General features: G+C 41.6%; 1 protein-coding gene across 3 annotated transcripts in view; it reads left to right on the plus strand.

Moving 5' to 3' along the window:
* LOC309884626 (uncharacterized protein) overlaps positions 1–14,357 on the plus strand; it is a 32,496-nt gene that overhangs the window by 14,969 nt on the left and 3,170 nt on the right. The window contains exons 2-6 of one of the 3 annotated variants that reach the window (XM_082773722.1): positions 1,981–2,975; positions 9,160–9,211; positions 9,312–9,414; positions 10,698–10,861; positions 14,093–14,338. In XM_082773722.1, coding sequence (XP_082629848.1) covers positions 1,981–2,975; positions 9,160–9,211; positions 9,312–9,414; positions 10,698–10,861; positions 14,093–14,338 — 1,560 coding nt within the window. The remainder of the gene's footprint in view (positions 1–1,980; positions 2,976–9,159; positions 9,212–9,311; positions 9,415–10,697; positions 10,862–14,092; positions 14,339–14,357) is intronic. The other 2 variants (XM_082773723.1, XM_082773724.1) reach the window with 2 other exon arrangements.

Raw genomic sequence — 14,357 nt, forward strand, 5'->3', positions numbered from 1 at the left:
AGATACTCCAGGAGAGAAGGAAATCACAGAGAAGCCCTCTTTCTTCCTAGCATAGGAGTAACCCTCTCCCTAACAGAAGAAAGGGTGTAATCACTGGAAATCATCTAGTTTTCAGTAAAATCCCCAAAACAACAGTAAATGTATCTGTAATTCCAAAGTAAATTAGGAAATGAAACTAAATGTTAGGATTCGTATCCTCCTAAATTGACAAAGTTTTTCTGTTTTCGGCTGGATTTTTACCATGAATTAACTAATTTAGATCAGAACAACAACAAATTACCTCCTAGAGGAAAGATCTCTAAATTTCTCTTTACCTATTTTGGCATTACATGCTGTGGGGCACCTAAAGCATTCACAGAAAATAATATGATCTGGGTGCATGAATATGGTTTCTTCTCCACTTGAGACTTCAAGCCATAGTCCAAGTGCCTTAAATTAGAAGCCCATAGTTTATTCCACTATAATTAGCACAACCTTTGATTTAAGTGACACTTTTAAAAGTCAAAGATTGGATTTCAATCTGTAGTACGGAAAACAATTTCTACCCACTTTGCTGTTTTGGTCCTTTTTTATTGCCACCCTGACACCTACCCTGGAATTACTCTGAATATGAAAAGCACCTGCTGGAAAACAAAGTTCATGCCTTGCAGAACAGGTCTGGCTTTTTGTTTTCACTTAAGGGCTTTTACCATTTGGCATTGTAATTTTTATTCTTTCCATTTCAATATGGGCCAAAGGGAAGGAGCAAGAGAAAAAAAATGGAGTATTTTGATCTTTGTGGCTTTATATGGACTTCATAAGCTTTGTTTGTTGTACTGCCAAACTTCCTTTGTGTTTAAATAGATAACAGACCAAGACGACAAATCATTTCCAATAATAATAATAAAAAAGAAAAACAAACCCCCAAAGCCTTCCCTTTCTTTTCCAATTAATGCTAGTAAACACATGTTCCTAGATAGGGCTTGTACCTAAGTACCTCTGACTTATTATTTGTCCTTTTCAAAAACAATTGCCCCAGGCAGAGACAGGGCTCTCTGCTCTCCAAATTTATGAAATAATTTTGAAAAAAGGCTCTGAGAGCATCTTTAGGAGAAGGTCAGTGTAAATATGATATGGGGAAAACAGCCTCATACACCTTTAGAGAACAAGGAAAATGGTAGGTAGCACAACTATTTGTGGATTTCTTCCTACTTGGACTGTGAAGACTATTTATGGAGAAAGAAGAAGTAACAAATTTCACATGGGACTATCACTGTTACGCAAAATGCATGTTGATTTCTAGTTTACTAGTGAGAGCTGATATCTGCCATCACTATTTTGAGAGGCTTTGCATTTAAAGGACAATTTACCCAATCAAAACCACCTAGATTTTACTGCTTACTGAAGTAAATAAGACAATGTCTTTGAAACAGAAGATGAGTTGGTTGCATGAATCATGCTTAATTGTCACTGCAAGGGCCTTTTTACATTTGAAAAAATCGTTTTGTAATGAAAATAACACAGAGTTCAAGATACTGTGGTGACACAGTTTTTCTTTAGCTTCTTAAGATTTTTAACACACAACAAGCCATTTAGGATGACACTTTCGTGCGGTGAAAAAATTGTATGTCAGCAAGTAATGTATTCAGTAATCAATAACCTGGGAACACCTCTTAGCCAAAAGCAGAAATGGATGCTATTATGATCAGTAACAGAAAAAGAGGAATAGAAATTAATTACTCATCTAGATTACATTTCTGCAGAGGTTGATTATTCAATATATACTTGAATGGTCTTTAAGAATGGCTGTCCATATTAGAGATTAATGTTCTAAATGTGAAAGTAGAAGGTAGACTTTTACAAGCTTAATGAATTTCCATTTCTTGAGGCTATCTTATACCAGTTGCTAAAGGGGAAGGATAGGACCTTCAGTAGGTCTAGCAGGCTGCATCCTGTATATTGTCTCTGGCAAGATGTAAGTTTATTTGTTTAATTTCCCAGGTATATTATTCCTGTGGTGCGGTGGTGGAATCAATGGAAAGAGGCCTGATTTTATCTCCAGGTTTTCCAAACAACTACTACCCAGGGACACACTGTGTTTGGCAATTTTTCATTCCCATGAGAACCCGTCTCATCTTGGAAATTTTTGACTTTGACATTTTTGAAAGCTCTAGCGAAACTCCGCCCCCCTGGGATGGTTTTTCAGCCCCTGCTGTAACAGAAAGTAAGGACACATCCCCTCCTCAGGAAAACCTAGACTTCACTCTCCATACCACAGAATCCTCTCTCCAGACCTGGATGTCGAAGGTGGCTCAGAATCTGAGCAGCACAGGAGATCAGTCAAAAGAGCTTTCTGGTCACCTGGAACAATTTCCAGGAGCTGCCTCAAAGAAAGATGAAGCCAAACAAGCATCTGAAGAAAACCAGTCTAAACAGATGAAGAAACCCAAAGCGATCACCAAGACCCAAACAGAAGAACTGCCATTCTCTGTGGCGAGTGGTGCCACGATGCAGAGACAAAATACCAGTGACCGAGAAACAGAGGAAGATTTGAAAGGCAAAACTTTGCTTGCCCGCCTAGCTGCTAGTGAGAGAGATGAAGTTTTGGGAGAGAGCTGGACTCTCCCCACAACGGTACTGCCGGTGGAAATCTCTTCCAGCCCACAGTCAGCAGTGGATGTCTGTCCCCATGATGTATTGTATGTTTCTGATCTCATCACATTTTCCTCTCGCTTCTGTGGACCAAATTCACCTTTAAACAAAACCATGGTCTTTGGTTCGTCTCTGGAAATGGTTGAGGTTATTATGGAGCTAATTACCACCACTGACCGGGGCCGAGGCTTTGCAATGCTCTTTGAATATAAGAACATCACTGAACCCAACACTGTAGATGCTGTGAGGCAAGAAAGAAACGAAAACATGATGATGATGGCAGTTTTAACAGGGACCGTCTTCTTTGCACTGGCTTTGCTCTCTGCCCTCTGCATAGCTTGCAGGTAAGATGATGCATGTCTGAGCCTTTGAAGCATGTGACGTTATCTGTGCATGACGAGAAAGACCAGAAAAACAAATATACATTTCCTTTGCTCTTCTAATGCTTGCTGTCCTTTAAGTACAGTAGTGTGTATACTACAGTGGCTATAGAGGAAATCAAAGCCAGATTCTATTCCTGCCACATGCTCCACAGTTTTCTTTCCCAGATCTACAGCTCCACTGCCTCCAATCTATTTTATTTTCCTGCAGAAACACCTGGAGAATGAGGACTTCCTTGGTCATTATTTGCTTTTGAAACTTGTTTCTCAGTTTTGGAACACTAGCTGCACTGGGGACAAATGCAGAACAGAGAGATCACCTTTTCCTGAGTATCCCAAGCAGGCTGAGCACTGCACGTTAACACCTTGCAGAAAAGTAAATAGCAGCTAAAATACTACCACTTGGAATTAACATGTGGTTACCTACATTAACTAGCATTTTCCAATTGGAAGCAAATTTTATTCAAGCGACTCAGACTTTGAAATTCTAATGCACCTCAGGAGGTAAGCAGTTACCTACACATCCCGGTCACTGCTAGGGGAAGAGCCACAAGATGTGCTGTGGTATCTGTCCACAGAGGTCATCTGGAATGACTTGGCCGAGTGAGCTGAAGCTTGGGCAGCTGGTTTCCAGGTCCTGATGCTAACCAGTTAAACAGCTAAAACCAGCCAGTGATGAAAACATTCCTCTCCAGTCAGTTGCTTTTATTTGTTTTCTCCTGATATATCTATCAGGAGAAAGCTTCTCCACCCCCCATCATATTTGCATTTTTCTTACTAACTCTAGTGAAAACAGTGAAAACATTTCTGTAAAAACATTGCTTTTTTTTTTTTTTTTTTTTTTTTTTTTTTTTTTTTTTCGGTTCCTCCTTCCAACAAATTCAAAGCAAAGCACAAGCTCCCCAGGTTTTTGTCAAAACAAACAGTATTTTTCAAATATTTTGACTGCAATGGAAGCATCAGGCAAACTGAAACAAATACTGCCCCTTGTAGGGCTCTGCTGGAGTGCCTGAGTATTAGTAATAGCATTTGTTTCACAGTGACAGCATTCAACTGGTCTGTCCCCTCTTCCTGTATCCTCTACCTAAAGTATTTTGGATCCTCCAACACAAAAGTTCTCAGGATGGCCCAGCAACTCCTAGTAGCTGAGGTTGATTTGATAAAGGTAATTTGTTTTCCTTGTCCTTTTGGAGGCTGCATTTCTAGCTGTGCTGAATAAATACAAAATATAGGCCACCACTGTACTGAGAATGAGAAAATGTGGGCAAGGTGATGGAGCTTAAATATAATCTCCCTTGCTGTATATAGAAATTCCTGCTTTCAGGGTCTGGTTTTTTCATAGTTGCAAGAGTTAAACTTGCATGTGTTACATCTAACTAACCTTTTTCCTTTCTAAAGAGCTTGCAGAATACTAATTTAGACCACAATTTTTTTTTGCTAGCTCTAAAGGAAAACGTCTGGTGGAAAATGTCTTCCAGATACTAAATACTTCATTTTTATACCCTTGCCAAACTTCAAAAGCGGCAGAAACATGCTGCCTTTGCTATGGCAGCAGTCTTGCTAATACACATGTCGAGTAGGCTGTTCTTGCTCCGTTTTCCCTATTTAATTTCACTGCAGCTATCCATGAAGCTGAGTATTATTCAAACCAAAGTACACCAGCAATGTGAGATAATGTGAGATTCCACTGGCTATAGTGTACAATTTGGCTTTTTGCTTCTCAGATATTTACAAAACATGGTAATATTCTATAGTTGACCAACAGAGAAAACTTAATACAACCCCCCCCCCCCAAAAAAAAAAAAAAAAAAAAAAAAAAAAAAAAAAAGTTGTATGTTCTGGTCACTGAGAACATCTTGCCAAGAAAAAAAAAAAAAAGGAAAATATATCTGTCAGATATTGGCTGTATATAGAGAGAACTATCCCTAGTCCTTTAGTCTTCTGAAAGGCTCTTTGCTATGCCAGCTGCCTATGTTCCCTGCACACTATTTCAGGGAGGCCTTGATTACAATATACTTTTATTTCTTGCTAGACTTAAACCCTGTGAGATCTGTGGTGTGGAAACAATGCCATGACCTGTGCCGAGCACGTCACTTAGGCTGCACTGGAAAATTCTTTTTCCCTCTTTCCTGCCCTAACTGCTTTAAGGATATTTGTCTCTGGCCCCAGCACCACTGGCACTGGTTGGAGCTCGCCTACACTTTCCAGCTGTGTAGTTTTTTTTTTGTTTTTTTTTTAACAAAGCTTAGAATAAGATTGCAGAGACCATTAAGCACATCTAACCTGCTTTTAGTTTGAGACCACCAAGCTGTATTTTATGCTTCTTGCCCTAAGTAGGGGCTTGAAATCAGGTGTCAGAAGTGTTTTAGCCATAGCTTGTCCTCATTGCCAAAAATGTCAAGACTGCAAGGGGTGGGGTGAGGGAAGAAGTGAAGATGCTTTAATAACACAGCACATTCAGAAATGCGACCAGCTCTCTGAGGCATGACAATGCTGGCCCTGGCTGGAATATGCCACTGCAAAGGAGATGCCAAGAGTAACCCTCAAGCTCTTGGCCCTGTAAACTTGCCTTTCACTTCTCTTCGTGCTCTGCTTGCTCCTCTGGTACCACATTGGCATTTAGCTGCGATTCTGCCATTTCTATCTGCTGCTCTTGCTCAGCTAAAAGTAGCAGGGAGTTAGCTTTGCCAGGGTTAGAAATGGCCCAGGCCAGGCTTGGCACCTACTGCCAGTCCAATGCACCAAGTCGTCAGCAGAGTCTGCTCAGGCTCATTGCATTCAGCCAGGGCAAAGCTCTCTGGGGAAACTCCAAGTCTCTGCCACACTGCAGCTTTTGTTTGCTGTTTGGGGAGGAAATGAAAGCTTCAGTTGTTAGTTGGCCAATAATTCTAATTACTTTTGGCCATGAGGCCTGACTCAAGCAATGGGGTATTTTTTATTTTCTTTCCCAAGCCCCCAAAACAAGAGACACATCCACCTTATTTAATTTTAATCCTGTCCAGTGCAGCCAGACTTTTGCTCAATGGTTGCAATCCATGGATTGTAACTGCATATTACATCTGCATAGCCTGCCAGTGACCTGTTTCCAATTACAACCCGTCTACACGTACAGCTATTTCATCAAGTTGTTATGTGCTGCCATTTCACTCCATGCAAGCTGCCCTGCCTGCAGCCTGATCTTCACCTGGGGGTGGAACTTCTTCCTCCTATGACACCCTCCTAGAGGATCCTAGTCACTTCTGGGCTAAAACCAGGGCTTTTCTCTGCCATTCTCATGCTAAGCAGAACCCAGAGACCCCTACCTGCCTGTTCGTAACTGTGTCCCCTGCTCCTGTCTCTCTACAAGAGGCTAGTTTAGTTAAAAATGTAACTAGACATAGAAGGAGCTGCCTACTAGGGAACACAGGGCAATTTTCACAAAGCTTTCAACAGACTTAAATTTTTGCCTTACTTGGGAAGGTTTAAGCAACTTTTTAAAAAATGCACCTTCTTTTAAGTGATGGAAAATGGCACATTGGGTATTTTATATGTGTGAGCTATGCACTGATCTAAATCACAGATCTGCTTGGTGGCCAGGTACTGCAGCATGCCATGGGAGGTGCAGTGCATCTGGAGAGAGAAGTAAAGAAAGACCAAGGGCCCAAGTCCTGCAAATTAGAGCATCTCTCCAAGCACTTTAGCTGTAGCTCTGAATAGAAAGAAAAAAATCTCAAGTTTCCACCAGAACTTTTTGTTGGCCAAATCTAGAAATCCTTAGCCTTGGTGTGCATTAGTTCTTGACAGTAAATCAAACTGTTAAGTGGAAATAAGACACTCAATACCCAAAGCATGATAAGGGAAGAAGTTAAATAGGGGATATTTCAACCAGTTACACTTTACTATCCTAATTTAAATCTCAGGAGGAACAGGACTCTTCCCTCTCCTGTTCGCCCTTCTTCTACTGTCCTTGCACAGAAAACTGATATTTTTCTGAAAAACTGGCAACACCTTGCCGTCCCTCTGGTTCATTCTGCCAAACTGAAGCATGGCTTTCAAGGTAGCTATGGTGCCTGCTAAATATTGTAAAACACATTTATAAAAAATGGAAAAGAACCAGATCTGTGTAAGGTATTGACATTTCTTAGTGCAAAACTTGCACTGTTTATCCTAGTTTATCAACTATCAGCTGCTGAGACTTTTATAATGGATATTTCATCTTTTTAGCTTTGTCCCAGAGAATATGAATATCTTATAAGTGGGACATCTGTATATAGGACTCGGAGAAACACATTTTCAGTCATGTTTCCAAGGATTTGCGTATCTTGTCTGTCACATTAAGAGGTCAAATAAACTCGTAAGTGAGACCATCCAGTTTACCAACAAGTCTGGGTAGACAAGGCCTGGTGTTCAGTGTGGAAGAAGTGTGTGCTAATTTATTTATTTTTCTTAAAAGAGAACATTCCCTTTTTGGTCTTCAATCCTTAGGTGGGAATATTTCAATAAATGTTTGTAACACATCAGTTATTTGAAACAAGAATATTTATGATTCTGAGATTTGAGTAAATGGGCTTAGGCAGGAAAGAGTAGGGATATGGTAAGAGAGGAAAATATGAAGGCAATATGGAAAAAGCAGGAAATTGCACAGTTCTTACACTATCTATCTGGATGCCTTGACCACTATGCTAATTCATTATTTTGGGTCACGTTTTACTCAATCCCGCCTGCTTAAGCAGCTCTGGTGGCTAATAAGAACTTCTGGTGTGTGTGTGCATGTGTATGTGTGGGGGGCATATTTACATATGCATGTTCTACTCAAGAGCATTTCCTGCTTGGCTTGATCTTAATCCTCCAATTAGGAAACACCACTTCTTAGAAATCTCTAGCTGCTTCCTCTCCCCAAACCACTGAGTTGAAGCAGCCCTGCATACTGTGGCAAAGCCCATGTGGCAGCTGATATGATCTTGCTTCCTGGAGTAACAACTATCCATCTGGAGTCCATCTGAATTAAAGTCAGAAGTGCAAACTTGCTCTCCTCTTTCTGTAGTTTCCTCCATATTCATTAGGAATAGTACTGGGGGGACACCATACTTTTTTTTTTTTTTTTTTTTTCCCTCCCCCTCCATTGTTTCACTTTCAATAAGCCTTTTTTTTAAGAGTTCCAATGATATGGTGAAGGAATGAAACCTTATGCCTGAGATGGAGCACATGCTGACTCCTGGCCAGACTCATCAGGTGTTGTCTGAGCCCCCAGGTCTTAAAGAGAAGCAATAATGAAATGGTGCCTGAAAACTTGCAATCTTGACTTCAGCACATCATTTAAAAGACACCACCACAAACCTTGTATGGAAGCCAGCAAGAGGAAATATGCCACCCAACAGCATAGCTAGTAGGGAAAAATAGTAACATGGGTCACATCATATATTAACACTGCTGTGTGTTTCTGAACTGTCCCATGAAGAACTGCTGTACACCAAAATAAAATATACTTGCTTCAGTCATGATCATGTTCAGCCTTTCTTCATGACATGTTTACATTTTGGATGAGTAAGATGTAAATAACACTAGATGTTTCAGAATGTCAGATTTAGTAAAACTTAAAAAAAAATTGTTAAGAATATGATTTTGTTTCCCTTCATCCCAACAGGCATATTTAACTGGTAACCATCTGCCATAGCAGTTTCCATTAATAAAATGGTCATACAGATGAACATTTGATGTTCTCTGCTTGCTAAACATAATCCAGCATGCAATACCGACTACACAGGTGAAATACTCTGTATAACAGGATAAGAACAATGTCATTGCTCAGACCAAAGGAAGGATTTCGGTTCTGCTATTTAGTTTCTGACATGAAAGAACAGCCTGTGGGGGGAAGGCTAGTAGGACTTTAAAGAGGTCTGAACTCTGTTCCGCTCTCTGTTTTGTGATGATCATGGGAAGAAGACAGATCCTTCTCTTCTTCAGCTGACTTTCCACTACACGAGCATATCAGTTTTTCCCCTGGCCTACAGGCCTTGAGCCTTGGTGAGTGTTTTGGATGCTCCTGCAGGCTGGACAGCTCATAACCTGCTAGGCCACCCTTGCAGGACAAGCACCGCTGACAGCTTCCCTTCTCTGGGATTAACTCACTTGTGGGCTTCTTGTTGTTGTTGCTGTCTCTCCTTTTCAGGCAGAGAACGTGCCCCAAAAGGAGCTCATCCAACGCATGCAGTGACCAGGAGGTTAGTGCTAATGGCTTCAGCAATTTCTGTTTCTCTCTTTCATATTGGCTGTTGCACTGTTTATCTGACGATGTTTACTGGGGCATGTTCTGAGTTGTAGAACGGGATCCAGAACTCCGCCGTTGATATCAATGAGCTCCAGCTTGTGGTGCCAAGTCGGGAGAATGAAAACAACAACCACTCTGTCAGCCGGGAGCAGGCGGGTAAGCGCGGCGCACCGGCAGGGGTGGGTCAGGGCACCCTGTAGGCCTTGGCCTGCTAATCAGACCATTCCTTCCTTGCCATCCTCCTCCCCGTCTCGCCCAGGCACAGCTGGAGAGCCACTTCACAGCAGAAAGGCTTTGTTGTGGGAATATCCCTTGCTGCTCTCCCCCCCTCACTGGTAGGGCAATTCTCCTGGCAAGAAGCACACACAGGCACAGCTCCAGGACACTGCCAGCAGAAGCTGTCATAGCACAGAGCATTGCAGGGACACTGTGTTAGCAACACTAATCTGTCTGCTTCAGGCTGCTACAACCGGAGCTTATAATCATCCACGAATTGTGGAAGACTCATCTGCCCTGCATCTAACCTTGTCTGGATAAGGATGAGTTTTACAGTGCTTATGTTGGCTTTGAACAACTTTGACTCCTGGAGCTAAATTTTTCTGCAGGGCATTATGGATGAGACTGCTTTAAATGACATTTACCTCACAGTGTGTTTCCAGAACAAGAACAGGGAGTCCTCCAGCCAAGCTGCAGATATTGTCACTTGTTGAAATCTTGAGTCACAACACATTAATCCTGTCAGCAAACCTTTTGGTCAAAGGCCAACAAGGAGCCACTTCACGGTGCACTGCCACACACCATCAGTTTCCCACTAAACCATCAACTTTTATACACAGCTCTCACGTGGATACCTTCCTAAAAAGCTAATTCTGTTCTGCCAAAAGTCATTAAGAAGGTTATGGCCAGAAGCCAGAGCTCTCTGGGCCTGGACCTAAAGTACAGACCTTGGGGATGCAAACATGCACATACACCTATGGCAATGCCTGGAACGTACAGCTGCCTGAGGGAGCAGCATCACCACGGCTCAAGCAAAAAGGATTTGTAAGCACTTGTGACAAAATCAAAGCTCACTATTAATAGGAATGAGTAACAACAAATAAAGAATGAGTTAAGAAACTCTGCAAGTTTCTGATCTGCAGAAAAACCTTATGCATTTAGTATGAGGGATTTCAGTTTGGGTCTGGCTTTATTAGACAGCAGACCCAAGGGTGTTTCTTTCTTCCCCTCACCCGCCACCTTTTGTTTTGTTTTTAAAGGCTTGCAGTTTCAGGAGAGCAAACTGTTGGCTTGTATTTTATTCTGATTGGTGCAACAGGCAGATGTGGGTCTAGCTTCTCTGGGGAGAGGGAAAGGTGAGGGAAGAGGGATTATAATGGATGAGTTGGGAACAGATGTTTTGGACTCTCCCAAGCAGTCTTTATGGATTTTCTTTTCCTCAGTCATTTCCTGTGAAGGCAGCATAGAACGGTCTCCTCAGGATACTGACCCAGATGTGCCCTCTTCCACCTCCGCAGTGACTACTGAGACAGGAAGCGATGAAGTGTTTATTATTTCTGCTGGACCTGGAGCCAGTGGGCTGAGCTTTACCACCTACAGAATACAGGTAGGAATGCTCTTGGGCATCTCTAGAAGCCCAGCAAGCCACGGAATGTCCTTCTTGAAAAGCACTTGTCATGTTCCTTCACTTAACAGTTCCTGCCTAGCTTGCAGGAATAGTAGTGATCTAACCAGGCAGTACTCCTGACCATCAGACTGAGCTGCTTTGAACTTATGTGGGCTGTGATCTCTCAAAAGCCAGAATCTTCCCAGCTTAGATAAGATCAAATTCAGAAGTCTACATTGCATCTTATAGGTGACAATGCAATGGTCTGCCAGCGGGCTGTAGGACCAGTCCATACAATACTGTCACAGTTTATGGAACAAAAGCAGCCAGTATCCCCACGCTTGATTAGTATATTATCCAGGGGGTCAGGCTGGTCAGAATTTTCCTACATCAGTGCAAGTCATACAGTAAAGCTTCCCCTCCAGCCAACCATGCTGATTAACACACACACACAAAAAAAGGAAAAAAAAAATCCAGTGCCTTCCCTTGCTCAAGTACATTACTTTCTGAGGAGCAGGGCACATGAACTGTATTGGTACCCGAGACACCCTTGAACCCCAGCACTCCTTGCTCCTTCTTTCCAGCGGAGAGAGCTTCACCTGGTGGCAGCCACTTACAAATACAGCTTCTAGACAGAGAGGAAACCCGTTTCCCTACCTCTTTCCCCTGCTTTAGTCAGGATGAAGAGCACACTTACAGCAAAACATTTCTTTTATACCATGCCTTCTACGAGCAAGCCAGAAGAGGACGTATGTCTATATACACACATGTAATATAGTGTTACAGCAACTCTAACTGAACATAATGCACAGAATTAAATTGATTTACTACAATACTATCTCAGGTTGTTGCTCCTTCTCAGTGATATCCTTTTTTACAGCGCTCTCAACCAAAGCTCCAGAGGATCAAAACCCAAACAAACAAACAAACAAACAAAAAATCAAGGAGAGTGAATGCCACCTTTAAAAAAAAAAAGCACTGGCTTTTTCAGCACAGCTGAAAACTATCCTCTCTAATTGGGGTGGAAATTGAGCCCAGCAGATGATTTGCACACCTGCACTTAAGTGTTATCTTAAGTCTACTTGGGTTACTAAATGTTAGACATAAAGATGATTTATGTTCATAGTTACATTTCTAGGTGTGTATTTTAAGGTGTATGATGAATCTGGCCATCCAGCTTCTGATTTTTGTCTCTGAGCCCTGCAGAGGGTAGGTACACAGTGTTTGAGGGCCAGCACTGGGTGGGTAGGATGAGTTACCTGCTGGGGCCTAGCTGCTCTCTTGGCAGGGCCTAAGAAGTAATCCGCATGTGAAAAGACCAGTGAAATGCTGAGCCTGTACAGCACAGTAAATAATGTCTTCAGATTCATCTCACCCAGAATGCTCATCTAGACAAAGCAAACAGCAAAGACTTCTAATTTAAACAAACCAAAAAAAAAGTCCAAATCTTTTTACTGAGGAATGGTGGCCTCTTGATTCTATTACTCTCAGTAAGAGTGATCCTCAGCTTTGCTAGGCAGGCACCAGTTATAAATGGGTTTTTGTTTTTTAGCTTTTAAAATCCATTTGATGAAATCAGTCTCCTGTCAGAAGGTAACACCTGAGACAACAACCACACCTCTCTGTTTTGGGGATAACTGTGAGGAAATGGAGGGCAGGGCTGATGATGCAAGAGGAACCAGTGTCTTTCAGGTGGCTTCTGAGGAACACGGTGTCCCCAGGAGGGTCATGGATTTCTAAGTCCTTTTTAGTTTAAGCCATCACTCAGCCTTTGGCTGATTTACACCTATGACCTGTTACTTCTATTCAGACAAGTTCCAGATGAACAGGTTTGAGTAAAGACTAACAGTCTTTACATGGATGTTTAAGAATCACATTTTTTTTTTCCTAAAAGATTTTCAGAAATCTAGAAAATACATTATTCATCTCGACAGTTGCTCCCAGTACATCTGTCTCAAAACCATCAAAATAATAAACCCTTAGACAGCCTGAAAAGGCTTCTGAGTAGAAGACAGCTGGATTATAAATGTATAAATAAAGTTTCTTACTTTAATAAAATCTGAGACTAAGAGCTCAATATTGAAACAAATTTATCCAGAGCCTGAATACACCCTCTGCCAGCTTCCTACAGAGAAGCTCATTCCTTGTCTCTGCCCATTCTTTTCCAATATGACATTGTAACTGAATAGTTTCTTTGATTTGTAGAAACTTAGGAGATTCTGTTTATCAGAAACAACAAATGACAAGCTTTTGGTCTCTGAGGACTTTTAAATCCAGGACATGGTGGGATTTATTTCAGAGCCTCTTTAAGGACTGCATAAACTCTGGGAATGTGAATGTCGCATTCTTCTCATGACAGTCATAACACAGCTGAAAAATTAAAAATACATATAGAGTTGTGGAACAGGAGGCTTCTATGAACAACAGGTGAATTCAACAGAGCAATTCTGCTCATATGCAGAGTTGGTGAGAATGATTTCATGTGCTCAGCTCCTGATGATGCCAATTTTACACCTGTCTAGACATCTTATTCTCCTGCTAAAACCTGTTTTCCACCTGAAAAAACATTTCTTATGTGAAATTGGCTCTACTCTGGGCCTTATGTCTCTTGTTCCACTCACTACAGACATTGAGAACAGATTACTGCCTTTCTCTTTGTTTTAATTCTTTGTATTCTCTTAATTCTTCCCTAACTCAGACTGAAGAGCACCACTTAATTTAGTCTTTCCTCCTGAATCATGCATTTTTTAGACATTCTGAGTCTCTTGTTGCTTGCTTCTGGATTTCTTCCAGTGGGCCTCATCCCCCCCTTGGAGTTTTGTTTGACAAAACACATCTGGAGCCTACCAAGAGCCTAGCAGAGTGGAAGAATTATGTTTTGCACTGTGAAGTTTAGTACTGTAATCTGTCAGATATCTTCAGTGTAATGAAGCTCTAGGTATTTGATATATGCAGTTAGTGGTAGGATTTTGTTTCTTATATGACTGAAATTTCACAGTTCAGTGTAAAACCTGAAACTGAAGAAACAAAGTAAAACTGCTGTCCAGTGAAGCCAGTGAATCCCACACAGCACGCTGGAAGAGAAATGAATAGAAATTGTATTCCTGTGTCTTGTCCTGGGAAAAGAGCCACTGAAGAAATCACTCACTTGCACTAAAGGCCTATTTTAAAAGTGTTTTTAAAACCTTTTGACAACAGGTTTTGTAAATGATCTTTACTTACTATTTTCAGGACAAAAACCTAAAAAGAAGTGTCACAAGCCCAGCCTCTGTATCTGACTGGCTGACTTCTAATCCAATGGCTGCAGGAGCAGACACGGTTGAGAAGGGAAACATTCAGATGGAAAATCATTACCCCAGACAACGCACGTGGAGTGCCCGCACTTTCCATGATTTCCTGGCTCCATTACCACAGTTACAGAAAAAATGGTGTAGCTGGACCACCAATAGTCCCTTCACAAAGCTGGTTGACAACAGTGTAAGTCTTGCTAGGAGAG

Source organism: Aythya marila (genome assembly GCF_965140915.1).
Source record: "Aythya marila genome assembly, chromosome: 17".
In the NCBI taxonomy this organism is placed as follows: domain Eukaryota; kingdom Metazoa; phylum Chordata; class Aves; order Anseriformes; family Anatidae; genus Aythya; species Aythya marila.